General features: G+C 40.1%; 1 protein-coding gene across 1 annotated transcript in view; it reads left to right on the top strand.

The window, feature by feature from the left end:
* CSMD1 (CUB and Sushi multiple domains 1) overlaps positions 1-27,884 on the top strand; it is a gene marked incomplete at its 3' end in the record, with an annotated part of 1,728,858 nt that overhangs the window by 1,294,269 nt on the left and 406,705 nt on the right. Inside the window, exon 11 of the mRNA XM_082608811.1 lies at positions 18,750-18,853. Coding sequence (XP_082464937.1) covers positions 18,750-18,853 — 104 coding nt within the window. The remainder of the gene's footprint in view (positions 1-18,749; positions 18,854-27,884) is intronic.

Genomic DNA, 27,884 nt, shown 5'->3' with positions numbered 1-27,884 from the left:
AAAATGTTTATATAGATTATACTCCATTCTGGTTATTATAAAATATTGGCTCTATTCCCTGTGCTGTACAATGTATTCTTGTAGCTTATTTATTTTATACATAGTAGTTTGTCCCTCTCAATCCCCTACCCTACTTTACCCCTCCCCACCTCCCTCTCCCCACTGGTAACCACTAGTTTGTTCTTTGTATCTATTAATCTGTTTCCTTTTTGCTATATTCACTAGTTTGTTTTAACTTTTGGATTCCATATGTAAGTGATAACATACAATATTTGTCTTTCTCTGACTCATTTCATATAATACCTTCCAGCTCCATCCATGTGGCTGCAAACAGCAAAATTTCATTCTTTTTGTGGCTGAGTAATATTTCATTGTATATATATCCATCCATCCATTCTTTATCCATCCATCTGTTGATGGAAACTTAGGTTGCTTCCATACTTTGGCTATTGTAAATAATGATGCTCTGAACGTTAGGGTACATGTATCTTTTCACATTTGTGGTTCTTTTTTCTTCACATATATGCCCAGGAGTGGAATTGTTGGATTATATGGTAGTTTAATTTTGTTTGTTTGTTTGTTTTTGAAGGAACCTCCATACTGTTTTTCTTAGTGGCTGCACCAATTTACATTCAAAGTGGGCTAACTTTAATACTTGCCTAGATTACTGTCCAATTTAGCCCAGGCAAGTTAAAATGATTCCAGAATTATTCAACTGCTGAGTGGTTTTCTCCAATGAGATCTGTCCTAGGGTGAGAATGTGTGGGAAAACTCTAACAGGGAATGAATTCTGTTTCTCCAAGTGTTAGAATCCTATCCCTGAACTAACCCTGTGATAGGTTGACCTGAGTCTGATCATGCAGTATCACACATACCATTACGATTGTGATGATGAAAAGGGTATTGGTAGGAAGGAATTAACTCTGACAAAATGATATGGAATCATGTTGGGATTTTGGTTGAATTTAGCTAAACTTAGGTAATAATTCTCTTGATGCCATTGCCTTCTATGATCATGCTGTAAACAGAGTGTAAGTTTCTTGGGTTGATTTATTCCTGCCCTTATCTACTGTTTGGTCAGAATGAAGTACGTTTTCCACATTATTTTATAATGTGTTTTCACACGAACTTTAAATGACAAGGCTGAGAATGATGATGGTCTAGATATTTCAGGCATTGGATCACAGGGACGTGTAGCTACAGTCGAGACCAACCACTTTTGCCCTTCCCATGTTGATTATGGTGGCCATAAGAAGAATCCTCAAATTCTTCAACTTGCAACATAGGTGAACAAAAACCTTTGATCCAGTATGAGTTCCTTAACAGTTACTTTTGCATGTTGACTAAACGTTATAGGATAGAAGGAGAAGACCCTGGAAGCACTGTCACTATGGTCTCTCCTCTCTCTATTGATGACGGAAGGGTGTTCCATCAGGATCTTTCAGCGGGAGCTGTCTGTGAGTGCATGGCTGAAGGCAAGGGGGGCACCGCATGGGTACATGTTTGCCAGACACCCCAGCCTGTCCGAGAGGGGACACATGATTTATCAGCTGGTGTGCGGGACCTGAAGAGTAGCAATAGCAGGAGAGAGATCATGCATCGGCCAAAAATACACAATAGCTGCAATGCGCTGAGAATGTCTTCATCCTGCTCATGGCTTGATTAGAAACAGAAAGAGGACCTAAGAAAGCCATTGTCGCTTCGGTTCCTTCCAACGAGAGAATGTCCTCAGGAAGGTGCTGAGGAGATTGAGGTGGGCCTCCTGTCTACTGAGGAGACTGAGTGATTATCTCCAGGAACTAAAGAACAGGAGCCTCGCTGGGAGAAATGTGTGTGATTATAAGGGAATTACTTTCTGTACCATAAAAAGAAGGCATGGATTAAATCCCTGATCAGCACCCTTATTCACGTCATTTACTCTCATTATCTCTTATTTTCTGGCCTGAATTATTCTGTAGTTACAACCTTTGTGTGTTTTTCCATATTTTTATACTCCAGGGTTTTCTCTTTAAATCTGTGATGCTGTTCTCTTGTTTTGTAATTTATTGTTATAATTGAAATCTTGTCCTCTGTGTCCCTTGTGTGCTTGGGGAAGTTATGATCTGTCAGGAGAACCAACACATGAAATGTGGAAGCAGTCCATGTAGGCATCCAAGTTTCTGTATTTTGTGGTCATTGTGACATACTGACAGGTAGACTATCTTAGATGAGGGTGGCCCAGCAGTACATCTTACCCTGTGTTTTCTAGGACACTGGATATGGTCAGGAACATCACTTCCAGTCCCAATATATTCATAAATTCATGACCAGATGTAGGATCCAAAAAGAAGTGAAATTGGATAAGTCTATAACCAGAATTGTCCTGTCACTAATATCACAGTCCGTTTCCTGTGCAAATTCTATTAACTTTATGTTTGATTAGCATGCGGTGGTGTTTAAAGCTAAGGCAATGTTGTCAAGGATGGATTTCATCACTGCAGTTGCCTCAGCAACATCAAGAAGATCTTTTCCTGAATCAGCCTTCAAATGCCAAAATAAGACTCTGACCTGCATCAAATTTACTACTAGAGCATCTGAGAGGAAACTATCCAAAGTTTCTTCATCCACTTGATCAAAAATAACTGTAATGAGTAATTTATCTTCATTGAATTCATGTTTTTGTTGGAAAGTCTTAACTTTGAAAAAAAAAGCATGGAATGAATGTTTGTTAATATCAACATTTTGGGGTATGTTCCCCCCCGGTGCCGTTATCCTGTGTTATTCTGCCAGAAGGGCAACCGACATGTTTGAGGCATTGTTTTGTGTTGGGTAAGTGCTAAGCACCCAACAAATGTTGCTTCATTTAATATTTTCAAAGACCCTCGAAGATATTTGTTTTAAGGTTGAGGACCCTCAACTCAAGGTTACTCCCCCCGCCCCATGCCATACTAAATAAGTAGTAGGGCCTGCCTTCAAAACATGTCTGACTTCAAAGATGAGTTTTCTTTGTATTCTGTTCTCTCCCTATCTTCAAATGTATTTCTCTTTTTTGTGAATGGGGAGGGACAGGGGAAAGGCAGCAGTGGGTAAGGCCCTAGGTATGCAGGCAGAGGAAGAAGGAAACGGGAGGCGGGACTTGGCCTCTGCTCTGGGTGAACCCACTGGCATCCACCCCCACCAGCAGGCACACCCTGTCAACCAGCCTTTTCTTTCAGGGGAAAATATGCTCTCTCCTAATTAATTCACTTTCTTAATCCTCACCAGTATTTAAATAACTTAGAGGGGGGAAATGGACACATACCTTGTATTTGCTCATTAGAAAGATGCATTTGTAATTCTTTTTCACACACTTAAGCTGTCTGTGTGTAGGAGAGTGTGGAATGTCACCCAGGTTACGTGTTGTTCTCATCACTTCATGGGCATCCAGCTTGCCGTTGTCATTGCCACAGAATTGGGTCTGCCCTGACGAGTGCGTTCCAGAGCAGGCACCCTCACAGCTGACTGGGAGCCTGAACGCACCTTTGTTCATCCAGGACGTGAAGCAGCAGGCAGACCCCTTGGTTTAGGAGACCAGCCGCCTCGCTCTGACCGTTGAATGAATCCTGGAGAAGCTGGTAGCTGCGTACTCGAAGACAATCCATATGTCTTCTTTCATTAAATTGCAACCTTCTAGATTCTAACAGTGCCTTCCCCAACGTAGATAAATAATACCCACCGCACATCTTTGAACAGACAGGCAGAATTCATAAGAAAAAATGACAACTAGTAGACAATCCAGAGACAGTCTTAGTATCACCAAAATGTGTCTCTGAGAAAATGGTCTTGAATTCGGTTCAATAACAGTGGGTTACTTTTCTTATGATGATATTGACTTGGCTAATAAAACTTAGTCGTGGATTGTAAAATGCTTTAGTGTAACTCTAGGTGGGGGAAAGTCTTAAAAAATAATTTGCAGTCACCGACAACGTTTTAATCTCTTTTAATCTCCGTGTGTTTCCATAAACAAGCCCAGATTGTATTTTTCACCTAATTGTCCTAATTTTCTTAACAATCATTTCTTGATGTAGAAACTTTTGATATTAGTTTGTTTACTGAATACTTACAATAAATTCTTTTTTAAAATATTTATTTATTTATTTATTTATTTGTCTGTATCGGGTCTTAGTTGTGGCGCGTGGGATCTTTCGTTGCAGCGCGCAGGCTTCTCGCTAGTTGTGGCGCACAGGCTCCAGAGCATGCGGGCTTAGTAGCTGCAGTGCGTGGGCTTAGTTGCCCTGCAGCATGTAGGATGTAGTTCCCTGGCCAGGGATCAGACTTGCATCCCCCTGCATTGGAAGGCGGATTCTTAACCACTGGACCACCAGGGAAGTTCCACAATAAATTCTTATAAGAACCCTGTTAGGCAGGAGTTATTTTTACCCCCATTTAAAGATGAGGAATGTGTCTTGCAGAGGCGAGGTGACAACTTGCCCAATGGCCAAGAGGCCGTGAGAGACAGAGCTGGGATTTGCCTCTGGACATCCTCACTCAGGTCTGAGCTCCTGAGGACGACGGGTGGGGGTGCTTTGAGTTCTGAGAAATCTTTATCTCTTCTTGAACAAGTGCCCTAAATTGTTGTTCACTAATGGTTGTTACTGGCCTGTGTTGTAGGTGCACACCGCAGGGGTGGCGATTGATGTACCTGCTTTCCATGGACGGGGAAGGGTTGGAGGGAAGACCACCTGTAGAGGTTCACAGTTGAGTTTTCTTCTCTCTTTGCTCCAGATATAATACTGATTTTATTTGTTTTCAATATTAGTGGAAGATATTTACAACATCATAAAACTGGCAGAAATTTTTCTATAAAAGCTAAGCTGGAAATTCAGTAAAACCTAAATAAGTGAATGAATAGATTAATAAGTATAAAATTTTCTCAAACATCACACGATATATTTGTGTCCCATTTCACTGATCTGGGTCCCTTCATGCTTAGTTTTAACTTTAATAGTACTTTTTAAAAAGTTCTTAGTAATTAAATGAATAAGGAAAGAAATGTCCATTTTACTTCGAAGGAAAAATAGATTGTATATGTGTTCTAATTTTTCCAAGATTTTGCAAACAGATTTCATGATGCTTTGTGACTGAATTTGCCACTAAACAACTTCGATCGTCATTTTTAACTGTGTAAATTCTGTTTATTCAATTTCTGTTCTTTTTCATGATAATATAATAATTATCATTCATGAAACTTTAATCGCCTGCCGAATTCTGTGGGCACTTGGCATATATCATGTTTTTGAACAATCCTTACAGTATCCTAAGATGAAAGTATTTGTTATTAACCCTATATTATAGGTAAGCAAAGTTATCTAAATTAATTAAGTGAAAATGTCAACACACATCACAATGGTGATGCCAAAATTTAAATTGGTATCAAATATTTAATTGCTTGTTTATGTTTATTTTAGCTTTATATTTGTTATAAAATACTTAAGAAATTAACAGGTCATGAAACAGAATAAGCAGTCATGTATCAAAATAAGTAAATCACAGCCAAAGATTATCAATAATGCTGAATTTCCTTGGGTACTCCTTCAATGCCATAGTCTCCTTCCTCTTAACCTCGAGACATCATCCATTTGCAGTTTATTTGGTCCAGGATCTTACTGCACGTGTGTTTTCCTGAGCAGTAGATTAGTATGGTTCTGCATGTTTTGTTGTATAAAATCTTCAAGAACTGGGCAGTGATAAGTGTAAAGGATTCATAGGTACTTCGATGCTTCAGTAGGTAGAAAATAGATGTAACTATATGTTAGGCTGAAGGAAAACAAGAGCAAAATCACAAAGAGGGTGATAAGTATGAGGGTTTATACAGCTCATTATAAAGGAGCACATTGTTCTGAATCACAGCTAACCTGGTAACCAGCTAACTTGTGGTAATGCCAGCGCACCCCTGTCAGAGGGCTCCCACGGCGCCATCACCAACCTGGCAGGGCACCTGGGTTGAATGGCACTGAGTCATCACCCTGGGGTGACAGCTTCACCTCGTACAGCCCTGTCTGCTCCATCAGCACCAATAACGGTGATACAGACCTTCTATCTCATCACCTGAGGGCTTGCACAGTCACTACCAAACACGCAGTTAATCTCATGAAGCTGACCTCTTTCACCTTTCCTTCTTCCTCCTCCCACTCTCCCTCCCCACTTCTTTCCCTTCCTCTCTTTCCCCCTCTCCTTCCTCCCTCTCTTGCTTTCATTTCTTCCTGCCCCACACCTCCTGGCCTCTGAGTAATCACCCTCTCCTGTAAGACGCAGATCCTCCTTGTTTACACTTCTCTTGTAACGACAAATAGCACAGTACACGTGAAAGAGCGAAGAGCTCAGGGCCAGACCAGGAGGGTCACTTACAGAACTACCTTTGTTTTTGTTGTTATTATTTCTTGGTCTTTTAAATTTCTCATTTTTGAGTCACAGTGATGGCTTTTCTGATTGCACGCACTGGGGGGCCTGGCAGTGGGGTTAAATTCTTCCTTCTTCGTGTGATCAACCAACACCTACTTTTTTTCTTTCAGCTTTAAATATCTGACACCTGCTGAGTACTTATCCAGAAAAGGCCCAATTGTGTAGGCTTTTAAAGTCATTTTAAATGCTCCATTTCACAGAGTTTTAAGTCATACAGACAGGCTCAACTACAAACCTTCCATCCCTGACATCTTTGATTAATTTTTCTTCACGTGGAACAATTGTTTTGGAACAGAAGCTGTGTAATGGGATCTCTATAACCATGGTGGCAATTAGAGCCCCCTGGGACCTGAGGGTGTGGACACACACCCTGTGTGGTCAGTGCAGAGCTGACTCAGTGCCATGTGGGAGAGGATGTACATGTCAGTTTAAGGCAGTTTCCCCAAACTTCATTATGCAAAAGAATCACAGAGAGAGCACATTAAAATGCACCTTTCCTGCCCTCCATCCCCGAGAAATTCTGGTGTAGTGGGTTCTTGGCAATGTCTAAGAATCTGCATTTTTAATAATAATTACTAATTAATAATCACACAGAAGTTATTGATGTAGGTGGTCTATGGACTGTGTTTTGAGAAACATGCTACAAGATAATTTAAACTTTATGGATGCAGTAGAGAGATAGTGCAGATTTTCAAGAAAAGAACAGTGTGTTCAAATTTGTTTAAAGAAAAAATTATAATGGATTGTTAAGGATGCATGTGATGGGTACATTGAGTGAAAGGAGAGTGAACAATTAGCAGGCTGTTGACAAAGCCCAACCCAAGGCACGTGTTTGAATTAGAAGAAATAACTGGCACTCACTGAATGTGTAGTGTGTGTCATGTGCTATTTTAGGTGTTCTATGCATAGTCATTCCCTTATTCCCTACAGTAATCCTATAAGTGATATTATTCTGCCTGTCACACAGATGAGGAAAGGGAAACATATAGAATTGAATTTACTTATGCCAATCATACAGCTAGTAGATTGCAAAGCCAACATTCAAAGCCAGATGAGGTTCAAGACCTCCAGTGACCACCAGTGTGCCTCTTACTACATCATTTGCTATACCTAGAATACATATTTTGTCAGAATCCCAATAAAATTACCATTCATGTATGACCACAGAAATAAACTTTATGGTTCTCAATTAGTGTCCTTTGGTATGGGTAGCTATAGGCCAAACAGTGGGTAAGCATTGTGCAGAATATTTTCTGAAATAAATGTGTACAGATCCAGGATGTTTGAGTAGATTTTTCCCTGCATGTTTGGTAGCTAGAACAAACTGTTGCCCAAGTTTTGCTCTAGCATAAAATGTCAGAAGGAATCCTTGTGTATCAAGATTAAAAGGAGTCTTTATTCTACTATTTAAAAAGTGACATAACAAGAACAATTCTTTTGCATTTTTTTCAGTAAAACTAAGAAGTTGAACCACTGATGAAATCTTATGAGTTTAATGAATAAAAACTAATTCATGAATAAGTAGTTTACTAGTTAGCAGTTCTTAGGTCTTGAGTAGGTGAGGGTAAGTATGCCCATAAAATAACTCACTCTTACCCAACTTCTAAAATCCTCTAGCATGCAGGAGTGTTACAAGATATTTGTGAGTAAAATTTTTATCCCTTATTCAGGAGGGCATCAACTTGGTTTTGCTTTGTACAACTTCAGTGCTATTTTGGTTTATGCTAATGTGAGGCCGTCAATCTTTGACTAGCATAAGAGACTAAAGTTAAATACTGTATATATATGATAGTCCCAGGTTCTTTAGGTTAAATGGTACACAAGGGAAAGATAGGTGTATTGATTCAGCAAATATTTATGCAGCACTTAATACGTAGCACATACGGTACTGGACCCAGGAGTGAAAAAAAGAAAACAAAAATGACTCCTGTTTTCTTAGATTTACATTCTAGTGAGAAAGACAGAAAATGGGCAGACACGTGACAGATAGATAGATAGATAGATAGATACATACATACATACATACATACAGAGATAGATACAAAGATAGATGCATAGATACATAGAAGGGTACATAGATAGGTACATAGGCAGATGATGATTGATTGATAGAAAAATCTCAGATAATGTTAAGAGACTTCAGGGGGAATAAAACTAGGTAATAAGCATGACTGCTAGTGGATAGAGTAAGGGTGATATTCACAGGGTCAAAGAAGACCCTTGAGAAAAAGGTACTCAAATTGGGACCCAGTCGGAGGGGCAGCCATGCCCAGGACTCAAGAGAGAACTTTCTGGTGAGAGGCAAACTAAGTACAGTCCAGGAGCTTAGAAGAGAACAATTCTGTCTTGTCCATCAAGGCAAAAATTTGGGGTCAAATAATAGATTACTCCTAAAAATCATAATTTGAAGCATTAATTAATACTCATCATTAGCTATTTCTCCTTGATCTGTTTTTTTCTTGATGGAAATTTGGATATTTCTAGAGATTTCCTGCTAAAATGGGAGAGACTTATAGACAGAACTGAAGATGAATAAAAAATGAGTGAATGAACCATGTAAAATGTCTGTGTAACTGCCACTTTGTAGGGCGTGATCTGGAGCAGGTCTGTAGGTCTTTCATTCCCCTGTCCCATACACTGAGAGTGTCAGTATTTTCCTGTCCTGCACCTTCTCCTCTCTACACAGGTGTAGACCCCTCCATCTCCTGTACACCTCTAGACCCTGAGCTCTCCTAAGCTCCCTTCTTCAGGAGGCAGAGGTGGGTGGCAGCTGTAGGGGAGGCATGTGAATGGCCTCACCAAAGCAGCTGTTGCTGGCATCCTTGACAGATAAGCTATCACATTAGAACCGGGTCCACTGATGTCCAGATGGCAGCATCTCCCTGCAGGCTTACCGTGGGGTTCCGTGGCTGCCTCATTTCCACCTTTTGTATCATTACACATCACCCAACCGTGACCCTCTGGCCTGAATGCATTATCATTGCTTCACTGCAGGCTGTTACACAAGTCAAGACAGTAAATGTGTCAAAAAAGGTGATGGGGACCTCCAGGTCATGTGATTCTTTAGTCCGTTTATTCCTTCTTGTGGGACCATGGACATTTATAAATCTTCCCATGAGAAAGACAAAAATTGAAATAAAACCATCCTACGGTGCTGGGCTTCATTTGCAATGTCGATACTGGTTTGCAGCAGTGATCAACCTCTACACCTGTTTCAAATTAGATTGCTAAAATAATGTATTCAGACAAACACTGAAATTTGAAAGAGTAGATTTTAAAAATAAATTATAATGGCTGTATCACTAATGAGCCACCTTGGGAGGCCACCTTTGAGATCCAGGGCTCAATCCCAGAAGTAAATATGTTGCCTGATTCTTTGTTTAACTATATTACTTAATATGTAGGAGTAAATGTACATATTTTTATTTTTATCAACTCAACCCTCTCTAGTCTATATAACTTTCTTTAGATCATTCTTTTCATATTTAAACAAAATGCCATTTAGGTAACTCTTTAAAATGAATCCTGTTGTTTGAAGTATCTTTCAGCCAAGTTGGAGATAAAGAGTGTGTTAGTAAAATACCAGAGACATTTAAAAATCTGCAAAATAGTTTCTCTTCCTTCCCACATAAAGTAACCTCTTCACTGAATAAACATGCTAAAAAGGACATATTTTTTCTTTATATCTGAGACTCATAATCTTGTTGATCCATCATCTCTAAGGTTTTATTGTATCATAGAAAAACAAAACTAACTCTGATTTGCATTTCTTTAAATTCTTCTGTGTTTGTGTATGGAACTCTTTTGGATTTCTTAGAGTTAAACCGTTCTATGTGATGATGTATTCCTATTTTTCTATGGTTGCTTTATTTTGTTTAAATGGGGCCATAATCAACCATTTTAAGGTCTGTTCTCAAAACTTTAATCAGCTGTAAAAAAAAAAGATGTGCCTTACATTATTTTTCTAATTATTAATTCTGCACCCTTCATTCCAATTATTTTTCACAAACTTCAATGTCTTCTGCTTTTATCTATAGATCTGTAATTTTCTCTTGCAATCCTTTCATCTTTTAGGCCTTCTGATTTCCAGCTAAGTTGCTCCACATATCCTAGGTTGATAGATTTCAGTGTTCTGTAAATGTTAATTCTGCATTTTACCCCATCTAATAGCGCTCTGATTTATTCTTAGCGGTTATTGTATTGTGACTCTCAAATTCCCAGTCCCTCATTTTAAACAAATATGCTACTTTCTTTCATCCATCCGAGAATGTATTTCAATAATTTTCCAAACAATGCTTGTGATTCTTTGGTTGCCTCATTTCAGGGATTAATGAAATTCTTTTGGAGATCTCACTGGTTTATTCTCTTATTTTACACGGTAAACCATTTTTAATGTTCCTCCATCACCGCCTTTGAGTTTGCTTACTTTCCCAGTGAGCTAGTTAGTCTTTGTTGTACTGTAAATGTTCTATGTCCCTGACAGTTTTATTGGCATTTTGATGATTTTTGCTTGAGGGATTTTCTTTATAATGTTAGTCTCTGTTATCTTCACCCAACACCCCACTTGCTTCTTTCCTCAGATTTTTGTGGATCTTACTTTAATCCTTGAGAATCCATAGTATCATATCTAAGTATTTTGCCAAGAGAAGCTTCTTACGAGAAGCACAATTCTACTGATATAAAGAAGGAGGTGTGTAGATGGAAAAATTTATCTGGAAATTAAAGGATAAAAAATTGTTTTTTTTAAATAAAGGATAAAGGATTCCTTTCTGGATAAAATTGGAGTTAGGAATTGATGTGTCAGAAAGAAGAGAGACAGGATTTTCCTGGTTTTAAAGATTTGTGAGGTTTGAAATAACAGAATCCCTCAAGTTGGTGGCGGAATGTGGCCTGGCCTGGTAGCAGTGAAGAGTTTGCTATGAAAGGTAGCAATAACGGTGGTGCTGAACACACCACCGCTAACCCAGTGCCTGCTGGACCCTTGCAAGATGCACACACTTGACCTGCATCCTCCCATTAATCCTCAACCCCCGTTGGGAAATGATGTCACTCTGGTTTTACAGATGAGAAGGCTGTAGGAGGGGGATGCAAGTCCTTCAGGCCCCCACGGGGTGGGCAGCAGCGCTTGGATCCCCTCTCACTCCGGTGGGCTTGGACTTGCTCGCTCTGTGCTGCTTTCCAGCAACAGTGTGGGCCTGGAGGAGGGAGCAGGAGAAGCAGATCTGGGTCCTTTCCGTGCCTTGCACATGGCATGCACCTGCATCCTTAGGAGTCTTGATCTCAGAGACAAAGGGTCCATGTAAGGGCAGCACAGAGAGAACTACGGTAATTTATGTTCCAGTTACTGTTGAGAGAAGGGACTTGGCTGAAGCCTTCAGGATGGACATCAGCAAAGTTTTAGAAAACCATGTGGGGGAGTCCAGGATCTGGACACCAAGCTCCTCGTTTCTTGTGATGTGGTAACATGACCAAACGGCTGCCGATGGATAAATTACATGTTGTTCTGCCTGTTTGAGTGTTTTCGACTTTCTTCCACTGATTACCTGTTTAATTTGACTCTTGGTAGCACAGGTTAATAACATTGCAGCTACATTTGAAATAATATATGTCCCCTTTTTGTTACTGGTGCATTGAACTCTAGTTTTAGAAGACATTTAGAGTTTATATGGGAGGCTAAATATAAGTCAAGGCTACCCTAGAAATAATGATATATTTTTACTAAATTGTTTCTTTCAAAGTACTATTCTCTCTAGGTTGGAACCAAATCTTGGTAATTTCATATTACATATCATTGGCCGTTTGTATATGTAATTTACAGATATGAAACATTATATGTATTTTTCTGTGGGAAACAACGATATGCATTACCCAGGCTCTGTGGTGCATGCATTTGGACAGAACATCTCTTTATAATTAATTATACTTTTTCAGTTGTTTCATGGTTGGTCCTTAGAACCTCAGGCTAAAACACTTAAAATTTATCAGAAATCATTTCATAATTTTTGGTTCATAAGAAAGTGTGAATTTTCCTTTCAGATGTGAGGTATAGAGTTGTTATGTCCTTTTGGAGGAAATTCACAGTTTGAAAAGTCTTTCTTCTGAAAAATAGTGTGAAATTGAATGGATCAGGTTATTAAGGCTTCTTTTTATCAGTTTCTGTCCCCTTGTGTTCCAAGTCCTTATTCCCTACCCTGTTGATTTCAACCCTACTGTCATTCATTAAGGCGTTTATGAGTTAGCTTTTTCCAAGATGTAGGAGCTTTTTACTTATTTATTTTGTGCTGTCAGTTCTATATCTTGGAAAATTGTAAAATCTTCCTCTTATTCTCTATCTCTTCCTACCATCACAGTTTCGGGCAGAAACATGTCATCCAAAAGAACCCCAAATGTAGTTTAAAGATAACACTGAAACAAAACGCACATAAGAAATAAAACTTTTGATGAGGAAGCCCAGTGATCCATATGGGGTGTCTGTGTGAGTGTGTGTGTGTGTGTGTGTGTGTGTGTGTGTGTGTATGAATTGATACATCTGGATTCCTCTGGCTTAATTGAGTCAGGTGAGATGGGCTCCTTATTTGAATGGGCCTATAGTGACTGGCTTTTTTTCCCCTAATGAATTGTGACTATGTAGTACTTCCATTTTGTTTTTCAGAGCAATGTTTTCATATTTGTTTTAAATTAATACTTAAAAATTCAGTATTGTATCAATTCTACCACTCTGTCATTATATATTTCTCTTTTCTCTATTTAGAAAATTGTCTCAAAACAAAAATTTAAAAAAAGCTCTTCTGACAATATAACATTCTTTTTTAAAAAATTAATTAATTAATTAATTAATTAATTAATTTTTGGCTGCATTGGGTCTCCGCTGCTGCGTGCGGGCTTTCTTTAGTTGTGGGAAGTGGGGGCTACTCTTCGTTGCGGTGTGCAGGCTTCTCATTGCAGTGGCTTCTCTTGTTGTGGAGCAAGGGCTCTAGGTGCCCAGGCTTCACTAGTTGTGGCACACGGGCTCCGTAGTTGTGGCTTGTGGGCTCTAGAGCACAGGCTCAGTAGTTGTGGCACACGGCCTTAGTTGCTCCGCGGCATGTGGGATCTTCCCAGACCAGGGATCGAACCCATGTCCCCTGCATTGGCAGGCGGATTCTTAACCACTGCGCCACCAGGGAAGTCCCAATATAACATTCTTAATTGCTAAGGCTCTTGCAGTTTTTACGTAATCACAATTAAATAGCTAAGTTCTGTTTCCTTTTTCATACTTACACCCCGCAAAATTGCCCAATTTTCCAAGTTATTTTTCTCTCATTTAAGATTATTGTGTGCTTTTTCCCCTTAGCCTTTCTGTCTTAAAAATTAGCATCTTTAGGGCTTCCCTGGTGGCGCAGTGGTTGAGAGTCCGCCTGCCGATGCAGGGGACACGGGTTCGTGCCCCGATCCCGGAAGATCCCACATGCCGCGGGGCGGCTGGGCCCGCGAGCCATGGCCGCGGAGCCTGTGTGTCCGGAGCCTGTGCTCCGCAACGGGAGAGGCCACAGCAGTGAGAGGCCCGCGTACAGCAAAAAAAAAAAAAAAATTAGCATCTTTGCACCATTAAAAAAATAAACAAAAAACTGAGAAGCAGTTCTACTAATTTGTATTACACTTACTTTGAGCACAATCAATTTTTTGGCTACTTTCTATTATGCAAGGATAATAGTCAACAGAATTTGGTTAGATGCTGAAGAAAAATAGTTGAATATCCACTAAAAATGTTTGTAAGGTGAACAAACCAATTTTGCACAAATTAGGGAGTGAAATTACATGAGACATCGGATTGGGCTGTTGTTTTTCCAGGAGTCTAGCGATTGGCATCACTCTTCGAGGTACTCCTGGGGCAGGTTTCAGGACCCCCAGCAGCTGGGTTCAGGCCACTGTTTGGATATTTTAGCTCCTAGATGCCACCTCCTCTGGAAGATGTTCCTTATCTTCCGCATCTGAGGCTCCTTCCCTGGGCACCCCCCGCACCCTGAGAACAGCCTGTCCTGCACCTTCCTCTCGCTGGCCTGCGGTGTCTTTCACTGGACCACCTGTCATCACACAGCAGAGTCTTCCTAGAGATGCTTAATTACCAGAGGCCAACTTGGCGTGTAGGAAATGACTGCCACATTGCTATAGTACTAAAGCATATTAGATTGGGATCAGAGAAAGAAAACAGGACTACAGTAGCTAAAACTTTCGAAGAAATACTTTAAAATGAGTAGTTTGTAAGAAAGAAGTTTGAAAATAGAATTATCTACTCTTATCTTCTTCATTTATATTTGAACGTGTGGGAAACAATCTAAAAACTACATCGAGACTCAGGATTTCCTAGTTTGAGATCTAAACCTCTCACTAATAACTGCAGGATAAGACCCTCATCTTCCCTGGCTTTCATTTTCCTCCTGTGAAAACAGAGGTGTCAGCATATCAAGTAATTTTAAGTCTGCTTAGATTCTGTATTCCACATTTGGTCACACTAAACTGTTGACCCTCCTCATCCTCTAGTAAGAAAATATAAGCAAATGTAATTTAACTCCATTACTTCCCTGCCACCATATGTAATTTATGTATAAAAGAATATTATTCAGCCATAAAAAGGGATGAATCCCGCCACAACACGGATGGAACTGGAGGGCATTATACTAAGTGAAGTAAGTCAAAGACAGAGACAGACAAATACTGTCTCATTTCTCTTACATGTGGAATCTAAAAAACAACAAACAAGTTGTAGATACAGAAAATAGATTGGTGGTTGCCAGAAGCAGGGGGTAGGGAAAGGAGAAATGGTTCAAACTTCTTGAGTCTTTTTAGTTTAAATAGGAAAAAAAGAACATATTACAAAATACCAAGAATGTATTTTAAAAATTACACCAGAGTCTAGGGCCTCCCTGGTGGCGCAGTGGTTGAGAGTCCGCCTGCCGATGCAGGGGATACGGGTTCGTGCCCCGGTCTGGGAGGATCCCATATGCCGCGGGGCGGCTGGGCCCGTGAGCCATGGCCGCTGGGCCTGCGCATCCAGAGCCTGTGCTCCGCAACGGGAGAGGCCACAACAGTGAGAGGCCCGCATACCGCAAAAAGAAAAAAAAATAAAAATAAAAAAATAAAAATTACACCAGAGTCTAGACTGAACAGCATCTTTTTCTCACAGTTCTGAGATTCTGTTTGGAAGTTGAAAAAGTAAAGGATTTCATCAGTTGTCATTAAGAAACCTTAATCTGTATGTTAAATTCTATAATTGTTTTGTGTTTATCAAACTACCCCCTGTGAGTCTTAAACTTTTAAAATTCTAGAACTTTGTCCTTCTTTCATTTTCCTTCCTATTTGATTTGTTGTCATTAAGGAATATTTGTCTGGAAAAGTTAAAAATTCTATAATTACTTTGTGTTTATCATGATACCCCTTGTAACTCTAAGTTTTTTGAAGACTAGAACTTGGTCCATCTTCTCTTTGGACCTGGGCAGAGTAGGTACTCAGTACATCCTGAAAGATGAGTCAGTTGTCCTCAGCAGATGGAGGGCATGGCGCCTGCACTCAGGGCACGTACCATGAAGGAGGTGAGGCAGAGGGTACAGGCAAACCAGCAAGAAATTTCAAAAAGTGCAACATCATGAAGGGAATAGGCTGGATGTTGACAAAGAGACTGACGTCTTGGACAGAATGGGCAGGGGAGACACCACCAAGAACAGACGTCATACAGAGACTTGAAGGATGTGGAGCAGCATCTACAAGGCCAGCTGCAGGGACCAGTCAAGACACAGAAGCGCACGTGTGTGTGTGTGTGTGTGTGTGTGTGTGTGTGTGTGTGCATGCACACGCACACAGGTGGAGCTAAAGGGACCATTGAGACTAAATGCCACTGAATCATTCACACTTTAAAACATAAGGCAGAACTATTCACAATACCCATGACATGGATGCAACCTAAGTGTCCATCAGTGGATGAATGGATAAAGAAGATGTGATGTATATACATGTAATGGAATATCATTCAGCCTTAATAACGAAGGAGATCCTACCATTTGCAACAACATGGATGCACCAGGAAGACATTATATTAAGTGAGACAAGACAGACACAGAAAGGAAAAAACTGCATGATCTCACTTATGTGTGGAATCTAAAAAAAGTCAAATACACAGAAGCAGAGAGTTGAACAGTGGTGACCAGGGATGAGAAGATGGGGAAATGGAGAGATGTTGGTCAAAGGGCACAAAGTTACAATTATGAAGAATGAATAAATCTGAAGATCTAATGGGCAGCATGCTGACTATAGTTAATAATACTGTATTGATTACTAGAAATTTGCTAAGAGAATAGATTTAAGGTGCTTTCACTATATACACAAAGGGTGACTATGTGAGGGGACAGGTTAATTAGCTTGACTGTAGTAATCATTTCACTATGTATATGTACATCAAATTGTCACGCTGTACTCCTTATATATTGTTTTTATTAAAAAATGAATTCTCCGTTTAACATCACTTGTCACTGAGAAATGACAGCAACTTTCATTCCAGATGTGTATTTCTGTACCAGGTATATTTATAGAATGCCATATTTCCTGACAAACGAGAGGTTCTTTACACAAGATTGGGTCTACCTTTTCTCTTTTTATGGGGCATTAATAGCATAAAGATCATCCTTTGACTATCAGCAGAGGCTGATTGTTGAGTCTGAACCCTGACAAAAACCTCTCCAACACCCTTTGCTTTGGCTTGAAAGAATTACAAAATGGTTATTTTTACACCCATAATGAAAACACATTTATGAAGTGAGACCCCCTATCTGTGACTCATTACAAATCTGCCAACCGTGACCCTCAGGCCTGAATGGATTATCATTGCTTCACTGCAGGCTGTTACCCAAGTCAAGACAGAGTAAATGTGTCAAAAAAGGTGATGGGAACCTCCAGGTTGCATGATTCTTTAGTCCTTTTATTCTTTCTTGTACCACCATGGACATTAATAAATCGGCCCATGGGAAACACAGAAATTGAAATAAAACCATCCTCGGGTGTTGGGCTTCATATGCAGTGTTGATACTGGTCTGCAACAGTCATGAACCTCTACACCTGTTTCAAATTAGATTGCTAAAATAATGTATTCAGACAAACGCTGAAATTTGAAAGAGTAGATTTTTTAAATAAATCATAACAGCTATACCACTAATTTTAGTAAGAATTTCCAATAGCAGAATTAATGCATCCCATATCAGCACTGCTTGGGAAAGCACCTGGTTAGAGCCTGCTCAGTGTTGCACACCTCAAATTGGATATTAGTCAGAAGCCTGCCTTCCCCCTGGTACCACTTAAGTCTTTCTTTCAGGTTTAATGAACAGGCATTTTATGTTTTTTTACAGGATTCCAGAGTTTCAGATTTACTCTGAAGTAGATCCCATTAAAATGTATTTCCAATATTATGGTTTCTGTACTTCCTGTTCTCTCTCTCCCGCTCTGTCATTTATCTACCTATCTCATCTTATTCATCATATCTGTCTATCTATCCATCTGTCTCTTTCATCTGTCTGTGATAGCCTCTCCCTCTCTCTCTTCTTCATGTAACAGATATCTATCTATCATCTGTATATATATTTCTCCTTGTCACGTAGGGTTCCAGCCTAACTTTGTGACACCTCAGACTGTCTTCCCCCTTTATCACAATATTGGTCAACAAAAGAGCATTTCTTTTATGAGGAGAAAGAAGTTCATAGTATTCTAATATATCCATGTGTCAGACACAAACTGGTCTTGTCTAAATGGTGTTGACCACCTAGACAAAGTGTTCTTTATTTAAAAAAAAAAAAGACAAGGCTTTGCAAAGTTAAATGTAGAGGACAACTTTCTAGCCTCAGAAGGTCTTTTTCGTATGTTAACAGTGGTACATACATGAAATCTGCAGACATCACACTAAAAATATCTATTCCTTGGTGGTCTAGGGATCCTCAAAATATATCTCACTAACTGCAGTCCCCATTTATTTTGCTTATACTGATTTACCTTTTGGTCATTCCAAACACTATGTAGCAATAAATATTTGATAGATATTTGATTTAAAGTGTCAATACAATATGGGTTAATTTCATTTTTAGAGCTGATGATAAATATCTTTGGAGTAATAGCAATTTTGAATTCCATAAAATTCTATAATCGAGGGCTCTCAAATATATACAATCATTATTTTTAAAAGCAACTTTAAATCATTTGAAATAACAATGAAATTATGGAGCAAAATTAATACTACAACTGGATATTTGCATTATGTGAGGTCCCAGAAAGTTCCTGTTATGCTAAGTAATTCTCTCTTGTGTTTGATTTAGGTCATCAAGCTTGCCTTTGAGGAGTTTGAGCTGGAAAGAGGCTACGACACCCTAACTGTGGGTGATGCTGGGAAAGTGGGTGATACCAGGACTGTCTTGTATGTGTAAGTGTATCTTCCCTTGTTTCTTCTTTCCCAGAACAGGAAGTTATCTGTGCAAACATGGATGTGACCTTGAGATCCTGGTGCAGCCTTTCCATTCCCACTCAGAAGTTTAATAAATGCCACGTATGGCTAAATTAGTAGTTTCTAAATCTGATTTCAGATGAGGACTAATTCAGGATTGCATTCTATCTGTGGCAGTGTTTTTTATTTTAAATCATTGAAAAATATGGCAAAAGATTAGACTATATGGAAAAGCAGAAAGTAGAGGTGATGAGTTTCTCAACTCAACTGTTCCCTGTCCGCCCCTCTCTTTCTACTTATTATATTGTCAGTGTTCCGGGAAGTACAAGTATCTTCTAGAATAAGGCCATATGTCTTCTGAAAGCCTTGCGCTCTGTAAAGCTGTATACCAAAAGTAGCAGAGAGCGTGGGGAGAACAGTGTGGTAGTGCCCTTTATATCTGTGGACTTCCGTACCCAGAGTCCTGGCAAATACAGTAGCAGCCCCACCGTGAACGTCAGCACACAGATCCCTACACTGGTCCATTGGCAACTGGACTCATGGGAGGGTCTGCACCACTTCGCCCTGGACACCGTCAGCCTCTTCCAGATGCAGGGCCATGAGGATAGTCTGGACAGTTTTTTTTTTTTTTTTTTTTTTTTTTTTTAATATTTATTTTGGCTTCTCCGGGTCTTAGTCGCGGCATGCAGGATCTTCACTGCGGCATGCAAGATCTTTAGTTGTGGCATGCAGACTTCTTAGTTGAGGCTGCGGAGTGAATATACCCCCGGGTCATGGTTTTAATATTGATAGGACAGTTTTTAGGAGACTTGTTCTAGCAATATTAAAACCATGACCCAGGGGTATCTTCACTCCTCAGTGTTTTCAGTGCAGAAGGAAATGTCTTTGCAGCCTCTTCCTCTGCGCTTGCACCTTGCACAGACAGCTTCCTGTAGGGGCTCCCGAAACTACTTTCACTAATGGAAGTCATTCTACAGGATTTTCACCTTTTTTCTCTTAGTCTGCTTATGCATGGCTGAGATTTTCTCTTTATTTGTGAGAAAGCTTGCCCTGGTCAACTTTAAAGTATTATTCTGCTAGGGAAAAACAACAAGAGGTGTGGCCGTTATACGCACTCATTCTCTTACTTAGCAGTTACTTATGAGGTAGTTCACATTGTAAAAAGTTCTGCAGTGAACATCTGTCTGTGCCTTTAAAATTAATGGACGCGCACTCTGATGGCATTGGGGACATTCTCTTTTCCTTTATTGTATCTTGGACGTAGTTCCCTATCAGTATATATCTTTATCTCATGTTTTATAGCTACTACTACTAATAATTAAAAACATGTTGCTGGCCCATGACTTATGATAATAATTATAATAGTAGCAGTAGTAATCTCATAGCATTTATTGAGTACCTCTTATATACCATGCACTGTGCTAGATGCCTAATACATACTATCTTGTTTGGTCTTCACCTTAATCCTGTGAGTTAGGGGTTAATACTGTCTTCATCATGTAAATGATGAAACTGAGGCTTAGATAGATTTACCCCAATTCACAAACCTAGCGTCTGTTCTAGCAGGAGTTCAGACTCCGTGATCCTCCTCCAGTGTCTGTATTCCTTATCATTACATGAGGATGTGCCAGGTTTTTTAACTGATTCTCATTGATAGCCTTTGTCTTTTCTCCATTCCCCTGTAATCTTGCATTTCTAAGCAGCTACGCAGTAAACTACTTTGTACAAATTGTCATACTTGTTTCATATGCCTTCAGGAAAATTTCCAGCAGAGGAATTTCAGGAGTTAGGAGCATCTTCATTTACATCATTAGGCTTTTCCAATAATCCCCCCAAAAGTTTATATCAATTTTCTCTTCCACCACAGTATGTAAAGGTCCCTGTTTTCCCACACACTTACCAAATGGTTATTCTTTTTTTGCCCAATTACTAGCTTTAAATTGCATTTATTTATAAAAATACAGATTCCTGCAGGGTGGGGACAGATATCTGTATTGTTTGCAATCGTCCATGTCAATTGTGTGCACACAGCCTGGCATTGGTCTGGAGCGGTACTTGTAGACACTGATACAGTGGACAGCAGTGAGGCCAGGATGCCAAAGGTGGAATTTCTGGCTCTAGCTTTGCTCTTAACTATCTGCGACCCTCTCTGTACCTCTGTTTTTATGGCTATGAAATATGTATAATACACTTCTCCTGCCTGTGGTAAGGAGCAAAATGAAATAGTGCATGTGAATGCACTGGAGAGCCAAGAAATACAAAGCACACATGAAATTGCTTTATTATTACCATAACATCTAATTTAAGAAGGGATATCATTAAAACAAATGAGAGAAATTTTCAAATAAATGCAAAATGTAGAACATAAATGTAGAAAAGCAGTGCCATATAAAATCCCTTAGGACACTATTAAAGATCTGAAGTCATACACCCATTTGTTAATGCTATTTGTTGTTAAGGGAGCAATAGCAAACTATGCATTACCTTGACATAAGTGTTATTAGAACCTCCTCTCAGTAGCTCAAATCTGTAAAGGAAAAACTAAACAGTCAACTGAATCAAAGTGAGATGCCCTTTGGGAAACATAATGTAACAAAGATCAGTTGGGCATTTAATCATCATCAGTAGAGAAAAGCAAAGCCACTGATATATTTCCTTAGTATACAAAATTACAGAAAAAGAAAAAATGAGAGAATCACAGTTGGTGTCTTTGGATAAACAGGCAATTTTAGAGAATACGGCAACAAATATTTTTGAGTACTTATATGTCAGACGTGAGTCTCAGCATGGAGTTTAAAATCTAATTGGAGAAATGGCAGATGAGCTGAGATGGTTATATACCAGACAGTATATAGAATCATTGACTATCATGATACATATTTCAGATAAAATTTTAGTTAAGAAACTTCTTTATGGGTAGCTGATATTTACTACCTCAAGCTCAATATTTTATAGGTTCCCCCTTTTAGGGGGCCTGTGGAATTCTATTCAGATCTTAATTTTCAGGAGAAATTCGGAAAGTGAGATAGCCTAACTGGCTCATCCTAAATATGCTTTTAAAAATTCTAATTTCTGTTAATGGCTTTTTATTTTCTTAACTTTCTTGGCACAAAAAGAGAACAACTGAATGTTAGGGGGACTCTTTCAATAGCCGAGTCTTCCCAAGAGATGGATGAATTTAGTCAGGTTACTCTTACAGAGTGACAGACTTAAAACAAAATTAAATAACTCACTTAGCAAATCTCTATTGAGATCTCTCCAAGAATATATGTTGGTAATTTTCCCAAGTTTAATTTGCAGAAAAACTGCATCCAGAGACATTGCTCTTCACGACTTTCCTCTGGCCTTTGCAGTTACTAGCAGTGGGTGACCAGGACATGGCATTAATTTCAGGATGTCCTGGGGATTGCAGGCACCGGTGGCAGGTTTTAAGTGCCCATCTCTGTAAGGGATGAATAGTCAGTATCAGGGAAATCTGTGAGCGAGTAGTATTGCCTCTGCCTGACTACACTTGTCTATTAACCAGTAAGGATACTAGTTGTTTCCTATGGCTGGTTGATCCACTGTTCTTAAATTGCTTCTTGGGCTTAGAAGTGGCTCCGGCCCTCATATGGTAGCCCTCCACCTAGCTCTGCTATTGTCTGCGGGTGCTGAGTGAAGGGGCATCATTCTTTTTTTATTAAAAGACTACACAACAGCCATAACAAAGCAGACACTGAAAACTGATGTGTGTGTCTATGTATGCTTTGGGCATTATCAGAGGAGTTGATCACAGTACATCTCAGTGCTTTGGAGAAAGCTTGAGCAATTTATGTTAGGAATAAGCACATAAAGGTAGCTATCTAGATGTTTTCTAGGCAAAAACCCATTTTTCAAAATTAGAAAGCAAGTGCACTCCTTAGATTCTTAGAATTCTGGAACCACATGATCAAAACTCTTTTTTCTTCATATAATCATTCTCATAATGACGTTGCCTGTGAGCACGGACACATATGAGAGAGCAGATAAGACTCAAATCCTAAAAGCTCTGTTCTTGAAGTGAAGTTCATCCATTGCTAGGTTTCCCTCCTTTGTCTCCTTATGGGGAAACGTTCTTCCTTGATTCTTTGAAGAAACATTTATTGGAATTCAGACATTGCAGGACTCAGAGGTGGGTAACAGTAGGCTTTGAGGGGATGGTCCGCAAGTGGAGAAGGCAGAGGTTTCCTGACCTTCATTATCACGCTGGGGCGGGTTAGCAGAGGCTGCCGCTTTCTGGATGCTCCATAGTGCCTAAGTTCTCTGTTCCAGCAGCCCTATCAGAGGAGAGATAGCTGGACCACTGGACACACGCATTTTAGGTTTGGGATTCCATCTGTTCTGGGGTGTCTGGGAAAGCAAACTGACCTGGGGCCTTGGGGGCCCATGGAGGTGGTCTCTGGGGAACCTTCCTGCAGAGGAGAAGAAGCCATGGGTCCCAAGGAAGCGCAGCCCGACGGCAGCACCTGCGGGAGATGCAGGGAGACTAGTTCCAGCTAATTTGGAGTCCAGACAGCCTGAGTCATTTTCCAGCTGTTCTGCCACTTACATCCCCAGTGTTGACTCAATGTGGCAGTTTTCTCTAAGGAGCCAGGAAATGCATGCCTTGCTTGCCACACTGTTAACCTGGAGAGCTAAGGATCTCTCTTCCACGATTCATCAGTCAAAAGCATTTAAAGTGTGTATTTTGTGTTTTTGATATTGAATTAACCTCAAAGGCACAGTCATTCTCTTTTGGGGGGCTTAGTGAATTTAAAACAGTAAGGGGTACGCAAGACCTCCAGGGCAGCAAGACCAGGTCCCCATCTCATGCCAGCTTTGCAAGCCGGAAGCATTATTGTAAGTGTAAAGTGAGACGGCTAATGAAACATTGTTTGAAAAAGGTGAAAAGTATGATGCAAAGAGAAGATAGCATTGTATTACTGTAGTTATTATCTCTGCCTTAATATAATGAAATATGTGGTGCTCAGAATTGTCTTTGGAAATGGAATATACTAGAAAGGAAGAAGGAAGAGGAGTTGAACTGCTGTTCACTGAATCTGTCTGGACCCGCATTGTCTCCTGACAAACTTGTGACAAAGGTATTGCTTCCATCTGCTAGAGGAAGACAAGGGGAACCTGACTTACGGCCGTGGAGAGAGCAGGCTGCCTAACTGGTTTCTGGGTTTGTTCCTTGTCTTTAGTTTTCAAAAGTTTAATTAGGTGGATTTGTTTAATTAACATGGATTTGTTTGAGTTTATCCTGTTTGAGGTTCACGTGGTTTCTTACAACTGTAGGTTACATGTTTCCCCAAATTTGAGAAGTTTTCAGCAATTATTTCTTTAAACCCCCTTTCAGCCTCACTCTTTCTCTCCTTCTGGGATTCGAATGATAAGATGTTGGGCCTTTTGTTTTTGACCCACAGGTCCCTGAGGTTTTGTTCACTTTTTTTTCTATTGTATTTTCTCTCTGCTGTTCAGTGTGGGCGAATTCTATAGACTTGTTCTCAAGTTAACATGTCCTCGTGCATCTCCGCTCTACTTACTATAAGCCCATCTAGTTACTTTTAATTTCTATTATTGTATTTTTACTCCTGTAATTTCCATTTGGTTCTTTTTTGTAACTTCTCTTTCTTTGCTGGGATCATCTGTTTGTTTGGTTGTTTTTTTATTTGATTGCAGAGAATTTGTAAATGATTGAAACATTTACACAATGGCTGCTTTAAAATCCTTGTCAGGTAATTTCAACATCTGATTCATTTTAGGTATTATCAGTTGGTCGTCTTTTCTTGTTGAAGTTGTGATTTTCTTGGTTCTTGGTATGATAATTGGACCCAGGGTGTTTTGTCTATCATGTTAGGATGTACTGGGAATTACATAAACCTCTTATTTTAGCAGGCAGTCACCCCGGCTAGACTTAACACGCAGTTCTCGGCCAACTTGTGTCGGCTGGGGTTCCAGTGACAGGCTCACTGTCAGAGCATGTACGGCATTGTCTGGGTCTGCTTGGTTGATTGGTGCCCGTGGGACTCACACTTGTCCTTGCTGGTGGGGAGGGGTTGGTGGGAAGCCCCATCACTGCTCCGCTCCTGCATCTCACCCCTTGTCCCCTCACCACTCCCTCTGCCCCTATCTCTGGGAGGGAAGGGGCATCTCAGTCTCAGATTGGCAGAGACAGAGTCTTCCTGGATTGGGTCACTGGCGGGGCTGGTCTCTCTCACAGGTTCTGCTGCCTCCGTTCCTTTACTCAGAAAAGGGAGGCTCGGGCCCCGGGGAAGGTGAAGGCTTGCCCTGGACACCTGTGGTTACCAAGGTCCCTTCATCCGTCCCCCATGCTGGTGGGGCTAGTCTTCCTTATATTGTTTGAGGGATACCCCTTGCATCCCCGTGAGGATGGAGCTTACCTGGAGCCTTCTGTTGCCCGGTCAGGGTTCAGGAAACACCAGGTCTGGTGGTCTTCTGTTTTGGGGGGGCACACAGACAGCCTGCACTGCATTGGTTCTCTGACCCTGGAGTCTCAAACAGCTTGCCTTCAGAGTCCTCTTCTGGTTGTGTCTTGTGCCATTTTGAGGGTTCATATCGGAGCCTATCAAGGAAGAGAATGGAAAAAAATGTGTCCGTGTCCATATACTTTTAAATCGTCTGGGCTGCACTCAGTAACAGAAGTCTGTAAAATAACTTCATTATGGGCCTTAGTAAATTTTTTTTCTTTGAAGTGAAAGATAGAAGTTTGGATTAGATATTTTGTCTACAGCTCCTCATAGAAAGGCTTAACAATTCTGATACTGTTTAGTGGATTTAACCTGGTTATGGCAGACCATTGATGTAACTAACGTCATCTTCTATGCCACCTGGCTAGAATGGATTCCAGCACAGTGAATAAAAGCTGTCGCATTTGAATGAAATGTGTGCAGGAGTCACACTCACTGAAAAGCTAGCTCTGATTTCACGTTGGTGCTAGTGGGGAAATTCTATCAGCTTCAGTGTATGTACTGTTGATCTCCAGGTTTAACTCTATATATAATAATATGATCATATATTCTATAAAACCAGTGCCTTGAGTGATTTTTCAAAGTCAGCTTGAGGTAAAAGAGTTCTGTTCCTCTGCACCTGTTCAGCTCTCTGTTCCGGTCCGTGTCATGTAAGTAGCCGTGTTGCCCGCAAGTCCCCTGCACGAGGAGCCAGCTGGATGCTGGTGGGTCGAGAACCTTTAACTCTGACCAGGGCTGCCTTCAGGCGGATTTGCTCTCCGGGTCTGGTCAGTATTGCACATACAGATGTGCAAAACCTCCGATTACAAGCATATCCTTCCAAGACCAGCATGTAAGTCCCCTCTGCCTCGGCATGTTTAATGATGAAGGCCACTTACGGCTTTGGCTCTGCCACCGTTTACCAAGGTTTGTATCAGGGCATCTCTGACTCTTCCTAAAGGCGTTTTACTCCATCCCTGGGGAGCATGGTTCTCGTCACGTGCTGCACAGATCACACACTGTGTCTTAACCTCTCCTTATTAGTCTCCAGCACACACTGTATTAACCCAATCAAGGCAAACAGCCAACTAACATTTATATTTTAAATAACTCTGTATTTCCTATACTTTCTCAGAATTTATGAAATTTATTGATATTAAAAAAAATGCAAAGACTTCAAAATAGGTCAATTTTAGGTCAGGTTTTAACTTGTGAGTAACATTTACTTTCTAACTGCCCAATTTACAATTGAAAGGAGTGCTTTAAAGGCTCCCACACCACCTTCCTTTCAGTTACCTGCCAGTAGGATGCAGGTCTGCTGTGCTCCAGGTGTGACTTTGCATTAAATTCATACTTTGTGGCATACTCAGAATTCTGTTTTTTTTTAAATCTCCAGGTTTGAACAAATTATTTCTTTAATGAATAAGTAGTAAAATAGACTTTTTGGAGTACAGATCTATAAGTATTAATACATGTATAGATTTGTATAACGACCAGCAAAATCAGGATACAGAAGTTTGTCCCCCCTCAAAACTGTGCTTTCTCTTTGTAGTGATAACCTTCTCCCACCTTAAACCGTGAAGCACTGATCTGTTATCCATCATTATATTTTGTCTTTCTGAGAATATCACATAGAGTTATACACTGTGTATTCTTTAAGACTGCAGGTGGGAATGTAAAATGGTACAGCCATTCTGGAAAACAGTTTGGCAGTTTCATACGAAGTTAAGTATTTATTTATCATGTAATCTGGCAATCCGATTCCTAGGTATTTACCCTAGAGAAATAAAATTTGCCCTACATGAATAGAGTTAACTCTATTCGTAATTGCCAAACAACTGGAAACAACGTAAATGTCCTTGGACAGGTGAATAGATAGACACACCTTGGTATATTCATACAAGGAAGTTCTGTTCATCAGTACCAAGGAACAAACTACTGACACACACAGCAATGTGGGAATTGCATGGTGCTGTGCTGAGTGAAAGCACCCAGTTTGATTTCACAATCCCTTTCCAGCAGATGTATTTCATGTATGTGAGGATAGAACTGTTGAATCATTTAACAAGGGCCAAAAAGAAGACCTGTCCAGAAGTGAGATGGCTTTCGTATACAATGTAATATTAGTAGCAACCAAAGCATCATGAAGTTACTGCCTCACATGGGTGCAGTTAAGCTTCAAAGAACAATGACCATTTTCACATAAAGACTTTAGCTGTTCTTTCAATGCAGTATGCCCTGGTTGCAGGGAAGGAACAAACACATAATCAAAAGTCATTTCCTTCCTTTTGGGTTAATGATTCAATACGCTGGAATAAACAGTCAAAGATACTGCTGATTTCAGTTCAACACTGATCCTGATTGCAAGGAGGCATATCAAACCACTGAGGTTAAGACAGCTCGAGCACGGTTGAACTCTATCAAAAAGATAAGAGAATTTTAGGTCTGAATGATTGCTTGAAGGTAATATAATACCTTTCCCGGATGAAGAAACTGACATAGATGTAAAATAATTTAGCTAAAACCACAGGGTAAATTAAAGG

Source organism: Mesoplodon mirus (assembly GCF_964341445.2).
Source record: "Mesoplodon mirus genome assembly, chromosome: 20".
Lineage (NCBI taxonomy): Eukaryota > Metazoa > Chordata > Mammalia > Artiodactyla > Ziphiidae > Mesoplodon > Mesoplodon mirus.
The sequence above is the reverse complement of the archived record's forward strand: the minus strand, read 5'-3'. Positions and strand labels throughout refer to the sequence as shown.